General features: G+C 43.2%; 1 protein-coding gene across 10 annotated transcripts in view; it reads right to left on the minus strand.

The window, feature by feature from the left end:
• Positions 1–5,476: 5,476 nt before the first annotated feature.
• Positions 5,477–22,857, minus strand: part of ehbp1l1b (EH domain binding protein 1-like 1b) — a 40,063-nt gene continuing 22,682 nt past the window's right edge. For 6 of the 10 annotated variants that reach the window (XM_019267630.2, XM_019267629.2, XM_027273792.1 and 3 more), the window contains 13 exons: positions 18,569–19,075; positions 12,908–13,118; positions 12,667–12,815; positions 12,294–12,342; positions 11,209–11,533; positions 10,637–10,704; positions 10,465–10,513; positions 10,337–10,389; positions 9,837–9,957; positions 8,998–9,097; positions 8,810–8,883; positions 7,647–7,761; positions 6,410–7,472 (listed from right to left, as the gene is read on the minus strand). In XM_019267630.2, coding sequence (XP_019123175.1) covers positions 7,385–7,472; positions 7,647–7,761; positions 8,810–8,883; positions 8,998–9,097; positions 9,837–9,957; positions 10,337–10,389; positions 10,465–10,513; positions 10,637–10,704; positions 11,209–11,533; positions 12,294–12,342; positions 12,667–12,815; positions 12,908–13,118; positions 18,569–19,075 — 1,909 coding nt within the window. In that variant the 3' untranslated portion in view covers positions 6,410–7,384. Of the gene's footprint in view, positions 5,761–6,409; positions 7,473–7,646; positions 7,762–8,809; positions 8,884–8,997; positions 9,098–9,836; positions 9,958–10,336; positions 10,390–10,464; positions 10,514–10,636; positions 10,705–11,208; positions 11,534–12,293; positions 12,343–12,666; positions 12,816–12,907; positions 13,119–18,568; positions 19,076–22,857 lie in introns of those variants that run through there. The other 4 variants (XR_002042492.2, XR_002042491.2, XM_019267631.2 and 1 more) reach the window with 4 other exon arrangements.

The following is a 22,857-nucleotide window of genomic DNA, read 5'->3' on the forward strand; positions in this document are numbered from 1 at the left end:
ACCCCCTTCTCCTCCTACTCGCGTCTTTCACATCCCTCATCCTATGCCTGTCTTCCTCTCAGTTTCTTTTTCTTTGACTATCCCTCTGTGACTCCTCTCTCCCTTTCGTTATTATTCTATCACCCCTTTTGTCCCTCTTGTCCTTTCTTGCATCCTCTTGCTCTCCTCCCTTTCCTTATCTTCACCATTCTGCTCCTCTCCAACTCTTCTCTTTAAGTCTCATTTCTTGGGCTCCAAAGTCAGAAATCTCTTCCCTAGAACCCCAGCTTTTACCCCAAACCTCCACCTCTTGTTCTGTTTATTCTATCATTCTTCCTGGTTAACCCCTCCCCCTGCACAGACAACCACACCCCCAGAGACACATACCAGAAATGTAATTGATAGAACAGACAACACTTCTCCTTTCCACAGTCCTGCACTCCCAATTCCCCCATTTCACATTAACTGCACTTACAGTACCTACAAGCAACTCTATCTTTTAACCAAAAGACCTCTAATGGAACATACAGGTCTCCTGATTTTATATTCCCCACTTCCTTGGTCACAGCCTCCTTGATTCCTAGCCACTTGCCACATATCATGACTCTGATTCTCAACTTCTAGCACCCAAGCAGCTGAACTATACTTTCCAGTGGAAAGTCAAAAGCTCTCCACTTCATCTCCATTATAGCCTCAATATGTTTACATATTATGTTAGGCTTGAGAAGAACTGGTTCATACAAAACTGGCAAAAGTGTGAATTATGAACAGCCACAAGTGAAGAGACTGGGCAGATACAATGACCACTTACATAACAGCGCGTTCAGCATTTTCAAACTGTCTCTTTGCCTGCCTTGGAGGGCATTTAGTGTCACACTTGTTTGACTGCTTGTGTAAAAAAATGTTCTCACCTCTGCACATCATTTGCATAATTTGTATGTGAATGTTGAATTGTCAGTTTAGTTACAGAATTTGTGGGACACAGCCCTGAAAAAAAAAAACAGATGAAGAGTTTACAGCCATGCTAGCAGCTCTGTGAGGCTGTACACTAAATCACACATCACACACTGGCAATACTAACGTGCTGAGATAAAATGTTTACCATGTTCATCACCTTAGTTCAGCTGATTAGTACAAAACACAAATTACATCTGCAGCTGATAGCGTCATTAGTTTTGCAGGTATTTGTGATGAAGACCATCCACTCATCATCTGTAACCACTTTTCCTCAAAGTCAGTATATATTTAACATTCAAAATATATTGCCATATCTACTGTATGTCAATGTGTCAGCATTTATGGGAAATAGAGTCTGTTCTTTCATTCAGTTTCTTTGTAGATGTGAATAGAGTTATGCTGTGCAGGAGCAGCAGTTTGGGTGTCATCTTTCTGCCTCTGCTTTCATTAAAATGTTTTAAAACATTTGGCTAAATAAATAAGAATCCCACTGGTCCTGAGGTCACAGAGCTTCCACGCTGATGTCAAGGAAACTGCATTGTTATTTCCTTGTCGTCTTGGGTCATTCCAGCTTACTGAAGTGTTTGTACCATATCAAATACAACAGGACATGTCAGTTTGTTCATTTTTCCCAACCGCTGGTGTCTTATGTCACAGACAGACAGACAGACACACACACACACACACACACACACACACACACACACACACACACACGCTGAAGCAATTAGCTGCGGCCTTGTGGTTGAATAATAAAGTGTAGGCATTCCTGGTGATTTCTGTGGAGTGGAGGAAAAAGACGATACTTTCATCCACTTCTTCTACAAGGTCCATATGTTTTATCTTTCTTAGCAGACATGAATGCCCTCCTTCCACATCCAGACCGTCAACAAATCTTCACCACAAATATCTGAGCAGGCTCGGGTCGCTGTCAAATGGTAAATGGACTGTACTTATGTATCTACTTTCTAGTCTTACAACCACTCAAAGCTCTTTTACACTACATAACTCATTTACCCATTCACACACATTCATACACTGATGGCATTGGCTACCATGCAAGGTGCCAACTGCTCATCAGTTTGAGGAGCTAACCATTCACACACATTCACACACCGATGGCACAGCCTTCAGGAGCAATTTGGGGTTCAGTATGTTGCCCAAGGACACTTCGGCATGCAGACCGGAGGAAATTGAACGGCTGATCATCTGATTAGTGGACAACCCGTTCCACAGCCGCCAAAAAAAATGTAACTAGCTGAAGTTGAATAGTTACTTCAATCATCAGCTAAAGAATTTGAACACTTTCAGAAGTTAGTGTGTGACCCTGCACTGTAGCTGTGTCTTTGTAGTGTATATACGCCAGGTGAACTTTACTAACCTTCACCGTAACCTTGAAATTCTTTCATGCTCAATTTCACTCTTCTCCACACCTGGGAGCTCTAACTTACACAAACATAGACTCTTACTGTTATCTACTGCTTGGTTGCATTTAAACAACTTACTAGCAACCAAGTGGGCATGGGGTGGAAAATCTGATTTATATTTCCATTTACTGAGCTGAAAATTAAGATGTAAGACAATTCCCCACAAATATCCCACACTGCATTCTTTAAATTAGAAAAAAAGGGGGGAAAATGAATACCACTGTGTGAACAGCTGCTACTGAATTTCCAGTTAGAAGACATATGGCTAGTTTAAAACAAACATGGCTGCTGATGGAAACTGCAGTGGCCAATCTCTTTCAGTCCAAAAACATTTTTAAGCTTTGGAGGGAAAAAGCAACATGACTAGTAAAGGCTCAGGTGACACAAATGCACAATTATTCAGACTGCAGTTGGAGTTTGCTGCACATAAAGAATGACACATGTAGAAAGCAACCTCAGACAAACAGAAAGTCTCTGAGAGAATCACCAAAAAACTGCTTTGGTTTAAAAACTGCTGAGAGGCAGAAAAAGAGATGCAGAGAGCACTGAGAGAGGATAATTCCTGACAGATTATTCCTTTACCAGATGATAGGCTCAGCTTTTCCATTGACACAGCCTCACACACACACACACACACACACACACACACACACATACACACACATACACACACACACACACTTGCACTTCTTTGTAGTCTTCAGTGATACGGTTTTGTTTCTCCAGATACAGTGCCATTTGTGTGTGTAATGGTAAATGCATTAACAATGGGAAGAAATGACGACAACTCCAAAGTGACGAGACACAAAGGCCCAATGGAACAACAGAGACAGACGGCCGTCTGATGTGTAGGACCTTGGAGATGACTTACCACACGTCTGACCTCTCTGTAACTTTTCCTCCTGTTCTCTCGGGTTTTCACTTTCTAACTACATCTTCTATGTGACCTGACCTAAATTTTTGTGTGTGTGCCTGTCAAAAACAGCTATTAAACCCAGCAGAGGAACAGTACAATACCTGACTCAGCATCAGTAACATAAGGTAAATAATTCCCTAACCACAATTCTAAAATCTTCTGCAGACAAGCTACATGAAGGGAAGTCGAATGACAGCCTGTCTTTCTTTGCTCTACTATTCTTCATTTTACATCCCCAACTGCGACACAGTGGTCACCTGGCAGGTTAAGAAGGTGGTCTTCAAATTGGAGGTTGTTATATATGAGCTCAATGTAATTTGCAGGGAAACACATTTGGGGGAGTAAATAGGTAATACAGTTGCCTCTTGCAAAAACTGCTGTCAAGCCTGATCCAGAGCAGCAAAGTATTCCAAATCCCCAAACTGTCAGCGGCCAGTAGCTGAAGACTTTGTTGTACTGGAGAGATTCCAATGACTGCGTTGAGATGTATGAAAGGGAAGCAGAGAGGGAGCAGGATGAAAAAATCAGAAGTCTTTCCGTAAACAAATAAAGATTTAAAGAAACCCTCCCTAATCTCTTTAAAGGTAACCTTCTTCTGCTGAACAGAACATTAAACCCAGTTTGTGACCAGAAGTTACACAGCACACTCCACTCTGTAGATCAGTGTTTCTCAAAGTTCACTAGCACGCCAGCTCAGAAAATATTTGGCTCTCCAACTACCAACTTTACCAATTCAGCCACTGAAAGTTTACATAAGAAACAACTCTATTCCTGCTAGGATTATTCACTGTTACAGTATTGAACAGAACAGGTTCAAGAACCAGCCCTAATTTGGAATCCTAAACAAATGACATACTACATATTAATTAAAGAGCTTTAGACGTGCTATACTTTTTATTTTGGGACAGAGCCAGACTGTTATCTATTATCTGTTAGAGTTAGGCTTACGGTAAGTCTTTATGATAAGCTAAGTTTAGCACCAAGAGTGTTATCAATCTTCTCATCTCACCTTTCAACTCGCAAGAATACAAATAAGAGCATTTCACAAAAATCTATTCCTTTTTTTAGTATAACTGTACAAAATAAAGAAATGAAATATAGAATTGTTTTTTCAAGACCAGAGCTTTAAAAAAGACTAAACATAAAAACATGTATGGGTGCATCCAATGCAGCTGAAATTCATTGTTTATGCTGCATAACTTTGGTTTAGAGCTGTGCTTTGTCTTCCCTGCTTAGGAAGGATTGTAAAACCAGATTAGCTCATCAGTCTGTCTCATAAATCACATAAACTGTCACACAGAACCTTTCACCTCTCAGTCCTAAAGCTTCACTATTTCCACTGACCCATTGATCTCCTTCCCTTGCCTCTCCTCTCTCCTGTCTCAATTCTGCTTTTCCACATTGTAAATTTCCTCTGGGACACACTAAAGTTCTTCTCTTCTCTTCTCTTCTCTTCTCTTCTCTTCTCTTCTCTTCTCTTCATCTCTGTTGGCCTGATGGTTTTGCTCTTGTTGCTTCTGGCTGGAACTGTCTTTTCTCACAAGTCTGACTCACTTGCCTTATTTGTCCTCATAATGTGACTTTACATAGCTGTCCCACTCCTCTTTGGTTCCCTTTGTGTGCTTGTTGGCATCTGTGTCTGTTTCTCTTTTTCTCTGTTTGCATGTGTCTTTCTATTCTGCTGCCTCCTCCACTGATTTCCCATTTCACTCATTCACTTTCACAGTTCATCTGTTTTTCACACACACGCACACACACACACACACACACACACACACATTTTCTGTCCCAGTCAGGCAAAGTTGTTCTGGTGTTGTGTTTCAATTCAAAAGGAAATATTTTTCGACTATGCAGGAAATGTCTGAAGTGCAAGAATCATTCAGCCTACTCTCACACACACTTACACACACACTCCCTCTTTGTATAAAAATACTTTTTTATCCTAAAAACTGAATAGAAGAGGGTATCTGTTAGCGTAGAGTAGTACCAAAAACAGCAGCAGCCCTATCAGATACGAGAATAGTAAAGCTGATGTCAGGCAGGCTGACTTGACACCATGAGTATGACACTCATACTGTCCTTGTGGAGGCGCCGTTGCTCTAAAATATGGTGGAAATGGGTTAGAATGACATCATAGAGAAACTATGAACTGTGGTGGAAAACTGTGGTGAGCACAAAAACCACACCATCCAAGTACTGTAGCACTTGCTAACATGTATTCAGGCAGAAATGACAAAAAGGTTTAACTGATTCCTTGATCATGATAATGTCCCAATTCATACTGTATGATTTAAATATGAGTTGTTAACAGCGTGAAAGTTTGGTTGCCATTGAAGAGAACACAACACAGCACTGAAGAACAATGGGGCCAGGGCACCAGCATAGGCAGCATGGCTCCTGTGAACACCAGCTCCTCTGTTGCCACCACCTGGTTCCTGAGGCACGCTGCATCTTCCACACACAACCTCCATGACTGAACATCTGGGAAAATAAAAATCAAGACATTATGATGACATACACATCAAATACCTGTAAAACAACCCTGATGCTCTTGGCAAAACATTTAGTAGACACAATGTTAAAATCTCCTAGTCCTGACTGAAGTTCCACACTAAAGCCTTTATGGTTGTCCATATGTATGAGGGGACAAAGATAAAAATATTTGGGGTTTAGAATGAAATCAAGTATTTATAACATCCAGTGGAAGCATGTAATAAGATTCAAGAGGAGGATGAAGAGATGACTACAAGGCACATTTTTTTCATCATGTGGTTTAAACACGCTCATGGGACATCGCTGTAAAATGCAGACATTTAGTGGAGGTTGTAAAGCCACACTGTATATAGAATAGAGGCTGTATCTGAAATGGCAGCCTATGAGCAACATAAATATAATGTTTGAGAGGGAAATAGGATCCACAGAGCGATGTTTAAAACTGTAGCATCTTTCTTTTCTTTACTTTCTAGTTTTAACCACAAGTTTTAAGCACAGGCTTTTAGTTATTTTTACTCTCTTGAGTTGTTGAGTTGATTTATAACATGACAGTTTTGTCCCTAAAGTCCCTAAGATAAGATAAGATAAGATAAGATAGACTTTAATGATCACCGGGAAAACACACACACACATTGGATTTGTCTCAGCAATTTATTTATTATTATATTTTCTTAGAACTTTTGAATCTGCTTTGTCATGGATTGGTTTGGACTGGGTACCTACAGTAGTGATGAGAAGCAGAGTACCACTTTATCAGCACACAAAAAACAAAGTAGTCAAAAGAAAGAAGTTCATGAAGGTCTGTGTGCTTTAAGGCATTCAGGGTTTAAGTTCAAATAAATGCTTGAAACCAAATTGGGCATCCTTTGTGTGTGCACGAGGCTTGATAATTCCTTAATATGAAGTCTTTCAACATGTCACTTTTAAAAATGAAACCAAATGTAACAATGCAAGAAGTGTGTTATACTTTTCAGGGATTTGAAACATGATGTTTGGGATCATCATGCAGTTGAAAGCATTTACCATGTACTTTCAGAATTGTGGATTTGAGTCCTGCTCATGACTTACCAAGTGTTATTTTTAGATCTAATGTCTTGGCATAGTACCACCAAATACTTCACGTCACTTTCAGGGTGAAAATGTCTGGAAACATTCTGGATCACCAGACACATCATGTGTGCAGACTACTGTAAACAATTTTCCCTGAAAGTTACAATGACATGGCATATTTCTGCCTCATGTTGCAGCAAGGGGAGCTTACTCTTTATAAAAAGGACAAGCCAAAACACACAAACACACAAAGAAACATATTTGCAATAGATCTACAAAAATCCGACACATCCTATAAATAAATAAAAATATATGAAAAGTATCAAAATAATACCTTTCTGTTAAGACAGACTGAACAGAGCAAACCCTTTAAAAGAAAACAGTTTGCAGCCCACCAGGTTTCCTCAGGACAGTGAACAGTTCTTCAGGAAAATGAAGGCACTAAAAAAATACAGAGCCACAAGGTCCTGTTTTTATCTTGTGTGCAAAAATTCTGAACAAGAACAAACCATCAAAAATCATCTTTGAGGACTCAGCAGTAAAATCTGTTTGTCATCTCTTCTCATTGAAGGACACATTTATCTTTGTTGCTGTATTTTCTCCTCCTCATCTCTAGACCACGCTCCAGACGCTCATCCTCCTCTAGTGCTCTGCAAATACACACGCATATTACAATACAGTGCACAAAACATGAACTGTTAGTCATCTATACACAATCCTGTAGCAATTCATGTTTTTCAAAGAATTTGAAACATGACAATCGAATAACTGTGACTTGTTTTGTCTTTTTCATACAGCTCTACTTTACTTCCACACACACTCACCCTCTCTCCTTGGCGTCGATGTCTCTGATGATCTCGTCCCGTTGGTTGACCAAAGACACAAGCTCTTGGAGGAGCAGCTGCTCCCTCTGCTGCTGAGTGGATGACTTCTGCCAGTCTGCAGGACAAACAGCAGAACTTTACCGTGTACAATGCTTCAAATATCTATGTACAGTAAGGAAAGTGAAGTACAAAGACCTAATATCCAGCTATCTGGAACAGAACAGCTATAATCTACAACATATTTAATCTAATTTATTTAATCTCCTTTTATCTATTTTATTGGTGTTATTATGGCATTGATTTTTTCTCCTGTGCATTATCAAATCAAATCAAATCAAATTTTATTTGTATAGCCTAAAGTCACAAAGTACATTTGCCTCAGAGGGCTTTACAATCTGTACAGGGAGTGACACCCTCTGTCCTTAGACCCTCGGTTCGAGTAATTGTTTCCCTGTTGACACCTTTAATGTCTTACTATTAGCTTGTAAGTCCTTTGCACTACCATGTATGAAAGGTGCTAAACAAATATTTATGACTTGTACTGCTGAAGATTTCAACAGGATATATTGCCCCTTTTACTCCACTAAATATATTTTAAAGTTATCATATATACTTTCCTTAGATAATATTGTAGGAGCTATTAAAAAATTGAAGATTAAAGTTAGTCTTAGTTGTAAATGTAATTTGCTAATTATGAGAAACTTTGTTTGATTAACTTAAGTGTTTGTTTTATTTAAATTAGATCTTTTGCTAATGTTCTTTGTTCCTTGAGTACCAGCATGCACCTGGGTGGGCCTATGATTTTTTTTACCAGGACAAAGGAGGCAGCAGCAGCCATGATTTCCTTTGTTCTTTTGTTTGTTTTATTATTTTGAAATAAATCATCACAAAACGCAAGGATTCAGCTTGGAGATTCATATTTTGCCTGTGTTAAACCACATTCCCATTGTGCATCAGTAGCCTTTGGATTTTGTTTGGTTTCATTTTTTTTTATGGACAAATGGCCACTACAGATACTATCATCTCACTAAATATGATGCAACTAGTCTAAATTACAGTAGCTCCAACTTGACAAGCTACAACACTGTAATGGAGTATTTAAAACAAGTATGCTACTTTTACATTAGTAATCTCACTACTTCTTCCACTTCTTGGTTACTGACCTTCTATAGCCATCATAACCCGAAGTTCTCTGTTCAGAAGCTCAAATCTCCTTTCCAGATCCTGCTCCTCCTGCCTGTAGACACCGTCAATAATCAGACAAATAACAAGTGTGTTTTATAGTGTGTATTGTGGATACTGTAAGTGTGTGTGTGTGTGTGTGTGTGTGAGAGAGAGAGAGGGATCTCACAGGAGTTCCAGGTTGTCCTGTCGGCGTATCAGAGCATTCTTCTTGTTCACCAGTGTAAACCACTCCTGGATCAACCTCTCCTCTTCGTCGCGGTCACTTCCTGTTTAAACAGAAAAAAAGGTTGGACCACCTTCACCAAGTGTGTAATATACAGGTGGACTCATGGGCCGCTGAAACCTTGATTAACACACAGGATGCCTGAAGAACTCAAAACATTTTTAGCAGTAATTAAGATAATTATTTTCTACTTAGCCATATTGTGAAATTTATTTGCATAATTCAGGGTGTTGAGTGGTACAAATGTGCAGACTACAAATTTAGACCACTTAGTCCAGCTAAGTCTTGCATCTAATCTATAAAGCAACAAATAAAAATAACATTTTTGGCCAAAATGCAGGACTCATGCATTTCAATTACATAGAACATTTCCATCCATTTGAATTACACAGGTTTAATATAAATCAACACATAAACTTAATGTGAAGCAAATAAGATTTATGTAATAGTACTAATAAACTCAATTTGATTCCACTGCACAGTAGTGTAGTAGTAGCCAGGTTTATATTACATAAATCTATTACTTGCTTCACATTAGGTTTGTTAGTTAATTTATATTAAAACCATGTCATTCAAATGGATGGAAATTTTCTATGTAATTGAAATGCATAAGTGTCTCCAAAAGTCAGCTGGGATAGGTTCCAGCTCCACCATGGCACTGATGAGGAACCTAGTTAAAATGGGTTGTCCACTGTTTAGTTCTCATTCCTGCTCCTCAGTACTTTCTGTTTTACTGATGATATACTGTACATACATATTTTCTTTGTTTGTGTGTGACTCACCTGTCTCCATGAGGCTTCGCAGTCTTCTCTCCACCACAGCAGCTCTGCTATCAATGTGCTTCTGCTCCGTCTCCAACGCTGCCAGCTCACTAAGCACATACTGGCTGGTATCCTGCAGACACTGACCACAAGACCACACACACACACACACACACACACACACACACACACACACACACACACACACACACAATCACCCATGAACATACACAAGACAATGGCAGGCCGCCACCAGGAAAAGAGGGAAAGGAGATCAAATGGAAAAGGGATTTGGGAAGAAGAAAAGGGTCAAAAGATTAGAGAGAGGCCAAAAGAATGGGAAAATACAAGCTGTGAATGTTTAGAACTATGGAAATGTTTTCTTTATAATGAATGAAATATGAAAGCATAATATGATATGGAAGTCATGTTAATGATATTCATTTGATTTGATCTGAGAGGGAAAGTCAAAGAAAAGAAGTCGAGAAGAGAAAACGTAAAGTGAGGAACACAAAACTGACCATTGTTTCATCCTCTGGTTTGGTCGGCTGTGTCTCAGCCGGGCTCTGCAACTCTGCACACATGAAAGTGTGAAAAACAGAAGAGAAACATGGAAAACATGGAAAGATAATAAACAAAATGTACTCACCTGTATTATTAGAGATTTCTGCTGGAGACTCAGTCATTGTGTCTTCATCCTGGGCATGAAAAACAGGAAATCTTCACTACAGTTACTATCAAAAGGCATACTGTAAATAAAGGAAAGATTTACATTACAGTTTAAACATAAAAATCAGTCACAGTATCAAATGAAGTGTTACCTGAGATCCAGATTTGACTGTTTTGATTAGCGACCTTGGAGATGAGACTGGGGTTATTGATTCGTCCACTAAAACCAGATGAAAACAGCTATGAGAAGTTCAAATCAAACTTTTATAACCTCATTATTTCACATAATTTAACAAGCTTCGTCCACTGATGTATTCATATTCTGTCTATGGCTGCACCATTACATTAAATTCAGTACTCTACTTTATGGTATCTCTGGGAACCTTGGGGAACTACTAGAATCTTAATTGAGGAGCTGTAAACTTGATTTAATGATTTGTTTATCCTTTCTGCGTGTTCTTTTATCTCAAACTGTATTACTTCACATTCCTAAGATCCCTGGAGACACACAAATGTTTCCCATTTGTTCTTTACTTTCCTGTTTGTCTGACTTGATTCTTTTTTCTTCCCCTCCATTATTTGTCTCTTATTTTTCTGTTAGCCCTTTCTTTCACTTATCCAGCCTGAGTTGCTGTATGTAGAAAGGTTGAGTATCTTGAAATATGGACTGAAATGTTAAAAAAACAAAACGTTTAAAATGCTAAAATATTTACTAGTATGACACCTTTAAGCAGTCGTTTGGTCCTTGGTGGTGGAACAACCAACGTGCTGCTTCCTCCTTCTTCTAGGCTCACTCCTTCATTCAGTCTGGCCATGCAGAAAGCAGCAGCGTCAACATTAGTGGGACCAGGACTGGAGAGGGCGATGCCATAGCTGGACTGGCTGCTGTTGTGCTCTATCTGCAGCACGCTCAACTCCTGGTTGGTGAAGTGTGAGCGGATCTGGCTGAGGTAGGTCATGACTATGAGTCGGTCAGGGATGGACAGAAGCACCATGTCGGATGGCTCCAACAGACGAGAGATGCCCAGAGCCTCGAAACCGTCAAACGCCTGAAGTTGTCCGAAAAAAATGACATCATCATTAAAGAAACAAACTGCATGTCAGAGGTCAGAAGTTCATTTTAGACTACAATGGACAATCTACAATGCCATAAAGTCAGCCGTGTAGCCATGTACAAGTAGAATTTTTCATTTATACTTTCAGATTGTTTAATGAGAGAATCCCAGTGAAAATAAAGACATTTTATGTGTCGCTTTCAGCTTTTTGTTCTTAATGTTCTTCTTTTTAATTGGTAAATGGGCTGTACTGTAGCACCTTTCAGTCTTCTGACCACTCAAAGCACTTTTACACTACATATCTCATTCACACACATTCACACAATGATGGCAGTTTGGGGTTCAGTATCTTGCCCAAGGACACTTCGGCATGTAGACTGGTAGAGCACGGAGCAAACCACTGATCATCTGATTAGCGGATGATCTGCTCTACCTCCTGAGCCACAGCCACCTAACACTTGTGTATGATAACGAGTGAGGAGTTTGCATGAAACCAAAAGAGACAGAGTATTTCTTCAGTTAAAGTAGAGCAAAGAACAACACTGCAGTTTTTTTCTGACAAGATGTTTTCACTCTTCAGAAGACTTATTGTTATTGTCTGCTTACCACGGTGTCTTTTTTGATGTTCACCAGATGGCATCAAATTCTACACTTTCCTTTAAGATATTTTTATCTGAACTATGTTTTATTATCAGGTAAAAAGTGTTATATTAACCAGCTTCTGTATGTCACACTGTTCTGTATTGAAGCTCACCTTCTTGTTGTTGATTTTGATGTCATGAGAGTCCAACTGGTCAAAATCTCTAATGGGACAGAAGCAGGAAAGAAAAAAATGGGAACATTTAAATTAATGTAGAGATAAAAACTAATTTGTGATTAATCTGTTTTCTTCACGAATTAATTAATTGTTTGCTCAATTCATGCCAGAAAATACTGAAAATTCCTGTTACAATTTCACAGAACACAAACTGAAATGTCCAAAACCCAAAGAGATTCAATTTACAGTTTTAGAATTCAGTGTCTGACAATCATCCAATCCAGGTTAAAACTGAAAGTAAAAAAATCTAATCAGTTACAAAAAAGAGGCTTAAAGCTGAGAAGCAGGTCATGTTGCTGATAAGGCATACATTTTGTCTGGATGGAAGTGATGTAGGATGGCACAGAAGGCCAGGCCATTCCTCCAGGATGTGCTGAAGTTGGTGACCTTTACCCCCCGGTACCCGTTGGTGATTTTCTGACACCACTGGAGCAGTGACTGACTGGAGTTCACCAGGTCCTGGTGAGGAACAGAGAGGAAGAAGAGGAGGGAGGGATGAAGAAAGAAGTTCGGTTTTGGTTGTGTGTGTCTGCTTGTTTGTGTATAGTTACCTCAGCTGCATCGTCCTTCCCATCAGCCCCTTCTCTCACTATTGGAGCAGCATCAGAAGACTTGAGGTCAGAGGTCTCTTCTTCTGGTAACGTAGGAAGTCGAGATGTCTTCATCTCACAGTAATGTGGAGGAGTGATGTATTTTTCACTAGTGTGTGTGCTAGAGGTGAACTCTTGTGGTGATGGTGGTTTCTTCTTTCCACCTTCAGCCCTAAAAGAGACAGGACATAAAAAACAGAAAAGAAAAAAAGTTGTTTAGTAAGCCTGCTATCAGAACTGTTACCAGTGATTCGTAGGCGTGACAAGAGACATGCAAGCTTGCTGACACGACAGATCAGAGCACTGAATTGATTGTTAGAGGGCATAATAGGAAAAGCATTTCGTGATGCAGCATTCAAGAAAATGGAAACTTGTGTATCCATGGTTGACTCAACACAGGTCTCTGCTGTTTGGCCTTTTTTAATCTTCTAAGAACAAAGCAGATTCAACAAATCTTGAAACTACACGGCAAACCCATGCACACACACATATTACCAGAGCTGTTTTATATTTGTCAAATCAAAATCAAATCTCAAGACAAGACAACTTAAAGTTAGGTCTTAACACATGACACAGCATTTGGACATTTTGCTTTCTAAGCTGTGAGGCTAGCAGGGCTATACAGATATCAGTCTAATGGTCTAATGGAAACGATAAAAAATAAATGAAAATTCATGATCAAGAGGATGAATACTACAGATTTTGGTGATCCTCTGACTTTTCCTCTTGCTTGCTATAATATCTGGTGCACACATTCATGGCTACAGAGGATAACAACTTTTGAGTACTTTTTTGTACTTTGGAGATCCCTTTACTTTTTGTCTCATTTTTGTGAGTTAAGTTTGACTCAACTGAAAGTCTTTGCATATCACATATCCAAACAACTGCAAAGCTTCGTGGCATGTTATTTTACAAAGTAGCAGAGGTTGACAACCAATGCTGACTTACACGTCCTCTTCTTCTTGATTTTGCCCAAGCTCATTGGCCAGTGGCTCTTCTGCATCAGTGAGTGGTATTTCCTCCAGGGTATCAAAGCAGGGGATAATCGAGTGCTCTCTGTGATCAGCAAGCTCTGTGACATCACAGTCAATTTCATGAGGGTCGGGGATGAGGCGTTTCATATTACGAGGGCCAAAGACAGGGGATGTGTCACCAGTCATCATATGAATTTTAGCCAATAATAACCTCTCCTCCTCTTGGAGCTGTTGGTCTTTGGTGAGTTGGTCTAGAACAGGGGTGTGTGTCTGTGTGTGACGGCTTTTACTATTTGTGTTGTGTGTGTTTAAACTGGAGTGACTTGTGTCTTCATCATCCATCATTTCAATAATCCTGTGTGAATCTGTAGACCTTTCAGCCATTTTTGTGTCACTATTAATCTTATTGAGGTTTGTGTCAGTGTGTATGTTGCTATGTTTGGTGTCACCGTGTATGCGAGCAGTGTTTGTACTTGGAGGGAGTGGCCAAGGCACCACTGACGACTGAACAAGTTCTTTCTCATCATCAGTTGCTACCTTGAAGTTTTTCAGTGGCTCTTTTTGTGCCACACTACATGGGGAAGCAGGTTTTACTCTAGTTGTCTGGCTGGCTCCTTCATCTTGTTTAAACCGTGAGGGAGGTTTACTTTGAGGATAGTCAACCAGAATGGTTAGAGAATGTTCAGGTTCATTTGGCCAACTGGCAACAGAGCCCTGGTAAAAGGTTTGTCCATTGGAGGGGAGGGAGGAGGGCTTCTGGGAAACATCAAATGATACGTGGCCTGGACTGAAGATAGAAAAGAAAACTTCAGAACTTAACCTAAAGGCTGAAGGGCTTTTGAAAAAAAAACTGTCAATGTCCTCATCATGCTCCATTCCCATCTGGCAACATCATCTCACACAAAGATTGGGAGGAATTCAAGCGTAAAAGGCAGAGTTGGCTGTTGCTTACTAAATTGGCGACAGCCAACTCTGCCTTTTATGCACCAATTTGGAGTGAAGTGAGGGTAGAGCATATGCTCCATAAAGGATAACAAAACTTGACTTTCCCCAGATTTTCATAATTTTTCCATAAGGACAGGTGTCTGGCCATATGTGAGATCATACCAAACTGGATTTGTCCCTGGTTTTCCCTGCCCGTCCTGTTCTGTGTTTGGTCTTGTCTTCCCTGTCTGTGCAGGCTGGGCGTTGCTGACCTCATTTCTCCGGTCACTACATTGATCCATACCTGCTCTGCTTCCACACTTACAACTCATTCACTCATCAAGCTCCTGCAGTATTTAACTAACTTTAACTTCACCCTTCCAGACTGCTTTGCCCTCCAGCTCTGCCACGCTCACCTGCCTCTGTCTGTTCTCCATTCTTTACCATCCTGCCCTGAATATCTTCCCTGGATCTCATGTCACTCACCTCATCCCCTGTTGTGTTATTTTGGTCACATTTCGTAAATAACCCTTCTAAGCCTATTCCTGGCTGTTGTCTGCAGTGTTCCATCTAACGCTTAACAAATCGGGCACTAAGGTTTTATAAGTACACCCCATGTCCTCCCTGCTCATCTCCCTGTTTTAAGCCAAGGCAGGCTGGAAAAAGGAACGTCCAGTTTCCTTCACAAACAACATGGTAATGATGATCTTGAGGTGAAGATGCATGACTCACATGCCAACATAACTCTTAGAGCCAAACCCACAGTCAATAAGGATAGTCGTGCATAGTAATTATTATTTTCCTGCAGTGAGTCAGTCAGGCCTTGGTTAATGGAGGAAGCACATAGGAAACTTACAGGCGCAGTATTATGAGCCACAAAAGGCAACAAGCAGATCTCTCAAACAGCCACCTCTGTCCCGGTTACTCACCTCTCTCCCTGCTTCTATTCACCCCTCTCACCCCCTCTTACTCACCCTGCTTCCCCTTCCATGTACATCTCAGCCAGCCAGATGGAGCCAAGATCTTCCTGTCCTCTCTCATACTCCACCTCCTCGTCCTCCTCTCCTCTCAACCACAGTGGGATGGCACCAGACTTCAGCTTGGATTTGCCTTTTTTAACTGATCTCTGAGCAGAGTCCTCAGATCTGACTGATCTTGAGTCTAGCTTGTATGTTGGTCTGACTGCAGGGACATCACTGTTAGGGTCAAATGTTTTCACTGACGTGGGATCAGACTTGCTTTCTGACTGTTCTTCATCACGTTGTAGGTTGGCATCATACGCAATATCATCCTGTTCTGCTTCCCTCAGAGGAGGCCAGTCATCTGATTGGTTATTCCTGACTTCCTGTTTGTTTTCTCCTTTGCTCTCCTCTTCCCTTTGCTTTAACTTCTCATCCTCTCCCTTTCTCTTTTGCTCCCTTTGCATTTTTCTCTCCCTCTCCTTATTTTCTTTTTCTTCTATGTGCAGCTTCCTCGCTTTCTCTGCATTTTCTCTCTTCACCCTCTGCTTTTTCTCCATCTCTTCTCTCTCCTTTTCCAACCTCCTTCTCTTCTCCTCCATATCCTTCTCCATACTTTCTCTCTCCTTCCTCTCCATCTCTTCTCTGTCCTTTTCCAACTTCTTTCTCTTATCGTTCATTTCCTTTTCCATCCTTTCTCTCTCCTTCCTCTCCATTTCTTCTTTCTCTTTTTCCAACCTCTTTCTCTTCTCTTCCATTTCCTTCTCCATCCTTTCTCTCTCCTTCCTCTCCATCTCTTCTTTCTCTTTCTCCAACCTTGTTCTCCTCTCCTCCATTTCTTTCTCCATCCTTTCTCTCTCCTTCCTCTCCATCTCTTCTTTCTCTTTTTCCAACCTCTTTCTCTTCTCCTCCATTTCCTTCTCCATCCTTTCTCTCCCCTTCCTCTCCTTCTCTTCTCTCTCCTTTTCCAACCTCTTTCTCTTCTTCTCCCTTTCCCTCTCTATCTCTATCCTCTCATTTTCTAACCTCTGTCTCTCCTCTATTTCTTTTTCCATCGTCTCTCTCTTCTTCCTCTCTCTTTCCTCCACCTTCATGGTTTCTATCCTTTCTTTCTCCTTTCTCTCCCTCTCCAGCTGTCTCTCATTCTCCTGTTCACTTGCTGCCAGTCTCAGACTTGCCACCAGACTCAGGCCATGTGAGGGCAAACACTCTGGTTTCAGAGTGATGTCAGTGTGTTCACTAATCTTCTGACTGTGTGCTGTGTCAGAGAAGGCTGTGGGTGGTAAAATCACTGGAATCAGTGGATCTGGCTTAGAGGAACACAGCATTTCTGAATCTACTTCATATAAACACGGCTGATCTTCATTACTGATAAGGAGGGATGGTTGGTGTGCAGGGCGGTGTTGATGTGTATCATCAGTGGATCCAGTTGTCTGAAGGATGGAGGCCACTGTCTCATAGCTAAAGGGACAGACACAAGGGGTCAGGAAAACTCTGAGAAGGGGCTCAACCAAAACTGACCTCATCAGGCTCTGAGCAGTGTGACAGAGAGCCAGACAGCATGCTTGACTTCCTCCTCAGACTTTGTTTTGGTGCTTGTCCAAAGCACACAGGGGAAGCAGTCATTGTTGCTCACACTGAGAACCACCCTGAAAGGGTGTTCACAACTTTAAGCTCCCATGCACACTGTACACACTGTACACACTGTGCACACTGTACACCCATCAGCCATAACATTATGACCACCAGTGAAATGTTATGTAGGATCCCCTTTTGTCACCAAAACAGCCCTGACCCATCAACTTCCCTTGACCTCTGAGGCCACTGCCATCAGGGAATACTATTTCCAAGAAAGGGTGAACATGATCTGCCACAATGCTTAGGTAGATGGTATGTGTCAAAGTAACATGACCCAACATTTCTCAGCAGAACACTGCTCAGAGCATCACGCTGCCTCTGTCTAGCCATCACAATTTTAACACTTGCCCATTTTTCCTGCTACTAACACGTCAACTGAGAACAAAATGTTCACTTGCTACCCGATATATCCCACAATGTTATGGCTGATCAGTGTATGTGTGATGGCAAATGCAGCAAGCAAGCCGTACTAGAATAACTACCATGGAGATGTGATAACTGATCTAAATGTAATATAAAGTCTCTGTAAGTGGATGAATCAAATTGAAACCTTTTTAATAATGATAATAATGATTGTTATAGCTCATGTTTTAACTAATATCAATGAATAATTATTATCTTATTTTAGAATCATATTGAATTGTATTGTGGGTTTTTATGCAACAGTCTGAGGGATAATTTTCTTGTTTTTGACTGTTCTGATGTTTCATATTTAAGCATGATCCCAATTATGTTTTTGCATAATGCCTCACATCATAACAAATAGTATTATGGATCGGCAGGCAGAGAGACTGAACTACTGCTGTCATGAAGCCAACAGGCACCTCAATCTGCTGCTCTGAAACATACACCTCTACCTCTACAGTATGTGTGCACATATCTAGGCACTACTACACACAAAACACACACAGATACCCCCATACACACACATGCACACATTTCACAACAGCATAAACAGAGGTTAAAATGAAGACCATCACATGAGGTTAACTGCACTTGCTAAGTAAGTGCTGGTTAGGCTTCAACACCACGGTTAGTCAATACATGTGCAGGCATGTGTGAGTGTGTCTGTTTGCAAGCAACACCAGACATGTCATGCCATGCTGCACGAACCGTCACTGACTCACCCCCCTGTTACACCACTCTCCTCCTGCTTCTGATCCTTCTCCTCAGTGCTCTCACTACTTTCCATCCGTCCTTCCGCTGCTGTCTCCCCTGTGGTCTCCTCCACAGTCACCCATAGCTGATTTTCTGCCTCACACACTGGCTCCTTATTGTTGACAGGACTCTCTTGACCACCAGCCACGACCCCAGCTGGTTTCTGCTCATCTGCTCCCTCCTGTTGTGGTTTTTCTGATGGCTGGAGATCTTGTTCCGGCCGCAGTTCTGGGTCTGGTTTTGAAGGCAGCAGTGGCTCCAGCGGCAAGGCTGCGGGCTTGCAAGCTGGTTTGTGGGAAACCTCAACTGAGGTTGCTAGTTCCACATTGGGTCCCTCTGGCTCTTTGGGCTCCTCTATAACTGATGGAGCGCTGGGTTGAACAGGAGGTAGAACTATGTAATGTGTTTTTGGGTCTGTTGCTGTGACTGGCTGGTACTCTTGCCCGACAGGGGATTCCATCTCAGCAGCATCCTCTCTGTGTGGGTTAGAAGGAGAAACACAGGAAAACACATGAAAGATGCAGCCATTACAGTTTTATATTTGCTACTTACTACATCATAAGAAGCCAACGCATGAGCCAAGCAGACAGACACACAGATGGTCAGAAAGAAAGAAAAAGCAGAGAAGCAGACATAAACACATCCCCCCATCCATTCTTACCCTCTGCACAAAGGTTTTGTACCCTCCTTGGCAGAGATTTTTTTAGCTGTATCTTTCCCACTTCTCCCTTCTAGCATTTTCCACAGAGGAACTTCTGCATCAGACTGCCTCTGTGGAGGTGACTCCAGGGTCGAGACCTCTAATGTAAGAGAGGAGCCTGAATGGGTGCCAGGTGGAGTACACGTAGCAGATATTTTCCTTTCTGGGACAACAATGTTTGACAATGAACCTTCCTTTAATGGTTGCCCCAGACTGGAATAAGTGGAGAGAAGGAAGAAAAGGGGGGACAGGAGGAAGAATATCAAGAAAAGATCAGCAGAAATAAGAGGGAGGGAGGAAAAACAGACAAACTAAACGGTGGAGGACAAAACCACAAAACTCAAAACAAAAATGACACAACCTGTCGTGAGCTCCCTCTCCCTCTGCCTGGTAGGAGCACTAATTATCTGCCACTCTGCTGATCACTATCACCTGTCTCTGCTGCCACTCCCTCATTAACCAGCCAGCTGCTTCTCATTACCTACTAACCATACCTTGTATAAAGAGCCCTGTTTCCCAGCACACCTTGTCAGATCGTCTGCTAAGCCTGCGCCTTTCCTGCCTGCTACCTGCTACTACGCTGACTCCTATCCCGGACCTGCCCGACCACCCTCTGCTCTACAACCCCGGTAACTTGACCTGCCTTCTGCCTTGTTGACCACGATTCTGCCTTGCCCTTGGTGGTACTACTGCCCTGGAGGTTTTGCCCTGCCACTCCTCTCCTGCTGTGTGTGTGTGTTCCCCCAGGACTTCCAGCCGCTGGGACACACACCCACAAAGACTCACTCCCATTCCCCAAACCCTTCAATAAACTATTCAAACGTATTGCTTGTGTGGTCCTCGTCTGTCCAGATTCCTGACAGTACGATCTGACCAACATAATGGACCCAGCAAACGTTTCACAAAACTTGGACTTAGAACCACCCACCGCCATGCAGCGCCTGGGAAACGCTGAGAGGGACATCAGTCAGATGACGGGTGACGTCTCCTCTTTGCTACGGCTTGGCAACCAGCAGCAACAGCAGCTCCAGCAAACACAGCAGTTGTTACAACAGCAACAACACCGGATTCACGAACAGCAAGATCACCTCGCTCATATAACTCGACTGCTTGCCCAACTCATTCCTCAGTCCCAGCCCGCCGCTCCAGCCACCGCCAGCCTGCCTGCCACTCCAGCCATAGCCAGCCCGCCCGCCAGCACCGCTCCAGAGTCACCTGCCCAGGCTACTGCTGCTGGAGCTCCGGAACCCAGAATCGGCAACCCAGAACGGTTCAACGGTGACCCAAAGCAAGTGCGCCCGTTCCTGACCAGCTGCAGTCTTCAGTTCTCTCTGCAACCCAGAACCTTTGCCACAGAAGGGGCAAAAGTCGGGTACACAATCACTCACCTGACAGGCCGGGCTCGACTCTGGGGAACAGCGGAGTTTGAGCGTCAGACCCCTGCGTGCACATCTTTTGAACTGTTTGCTGAGGAGATGCTCAAGGTTTTTGATCTGGGCTCATCTTCTGAAGAAGCATCCCAGGATCTTCTGAGTATTCGGCAGGGTCGACGGACGGTTGCCGACTACTCTATCGATTTCCGGACTTTGGCAAGGCGCAGCCCCTGGAACATGGCAGCGTTGGTGGACGTGTTCTTCGCCAGCTTGGCCGACTACATCAAGGATGAGTTGGTCTCTCATGAACGGCCCTCCACCCTCGATGACGTCATCGCCCTGGCTGTGCGCATAGATCGACGGATCCAGACCCGCCGCCGGGATAGGGGGCGCCAAAATCCCCCAGCCACCAGCTCTCGTCATGTCCCGACTGTCCAGCCGTCTTCCCCAACTACTCCTCCAAACCAACCAGACCTGTCTGAACCCATGGAGATTGGCCGGGCTTCTCTTTCTCCTGCTGAGCGTCGGCGCCGTATCTCCTCCAACCTATGTCTGTATTGCGGAGGAGAAGGACACCGTGTTGCCAACTGCCCTTTAAAAGCCCAAGCTCACCAGACATAGGAGGAGTCCGGCTGAGCTCAATGACCATCCAGTCCTCCAAACACAAACCGTTGGTGCAGGTCCGTCTACATCTTTCCGACTCCACCCACACACTGGCTGCCCTGGTGGACTCAGGCGCCGCAGCCAACATAATGGACACTAAACTCGCTCACCAGCTGGGACTGGAGACCCTCCGTCTGACACCCCCTGTCCCTGCTCTGGCATTAAATGGGCACCCTCTTGGCACAGTCATGCATGTCACCACGCCTGTTAAGATGATGCTGTCTGGCAACCACAGTGAAACCATTCAGTTCCACCTGCTCCACTCCCCGGGCCAACCTCTCATCCTGGGCTACCCATGGCTCCGACGGCACAACCCTCACCTTGATTGGGCAACTGGAAAGATCCGAGAGTGGGGAAAGGACTGCCACCAGACCTGTTTGCTTGCGGCCATGCCACCCTCTCACCCTGTACCCCCCGACTCAGCTCCGGACATCTCCAATGTCCCGGAATGCTACCACGGTCTCCGGGAGGTCTTCAACAAAATCAAAGCCACGTCTCTGCCCCCACATCGACCCTACGACTGCGCCATTGACCTCCTTCCTGGTTCTGTTCCCCCCAAAGGCAGTCTTTATTCCCTGTCTGCTCCTGAACGAAGGTCCATGGAGACGTACATCAGCAACTCTCTTGCTGCTGGAATTATCCGTCCATCCTCCTCCCCTGCTGGCGCCGGATTCTTCTTCGTGGGGAAGAAAGATGGAACCCTTCGCCCCTGCATCGATTACCGTGGCCTTAACAGCATCACAGTAAAGAACCGGTATCCTCTGCCTCTGCTCAACTCTGCCTTCGAGCTACTCCAGGGGGCCACCATCTTTACAAAGTTGGACCTTAGGAACGCCTACCACCTAGTGCGGATTCGGGAGGGCGACGAATGGAAGACGGCATTCAATACCCCAACCGGCCACTATGAGTACCTCGTGATGCCGTTCGGCCTCACCAACGCTCCAGGGGTTTTCCAGGCCCTAGTGAATGATGTACTGCGGGACATCCTAAACCAATTTGTCTTCGTTTACCTAGACGATATCTTGATCTTCTCCAAGACCCAGCCTGAACACACACATCATGTCCAGCAAGTCCTTCACCGCCTCCTGCAGAACTCGCTCTTCGTCAAGGCAGAGAAGTGCGAGTTTCATACCAAGACTGTGGCTTTCCTTGGATACATTGTGGCAGAGGGAAAGATCCAGATGGACCCAGCCAAGGTCTCAGCAGTCACCTCCTGGCCTGTTCCTGAAAATCGCAAGAAGCTACAGCAGTTCTTGGGCTTTGCGAACTTCTATCGACGGTTCATCCGGAATTACAGCTCCGTAGCTGCCCCACTCACCGCCCTGACCAGCAATAAACAGCCCTTCACCTGGACCCCAGCAGCTGACAAGGCATTCAGTATCCTCAAGGCTCGGTTCACCAGGGCTCCCATCCTCCAGATGCCAGATGCAGACCGACAATTCATTGTGGAAGTGGACGCTTCTGATGTGGGAGTGGGGGCCGTGCTCTCACAACGAGCTGCAGAGGACAACAAACTCCACCC

Source organism: Larimichthys crocea, chromosome XXII, assembly GCF_000972845.2.
Source record: "Larimichthys crocea isolate SSNF chromosome XXII, L_crocea_2.0, whole genome shotgun sequence".
NCBI classification, from domain to species: domain Eukaryota; kingdom Metazoa; phylum Chordata; class Actinopteri; family Sciaenidae; genus Larimichthys; species Larimichthys crocea.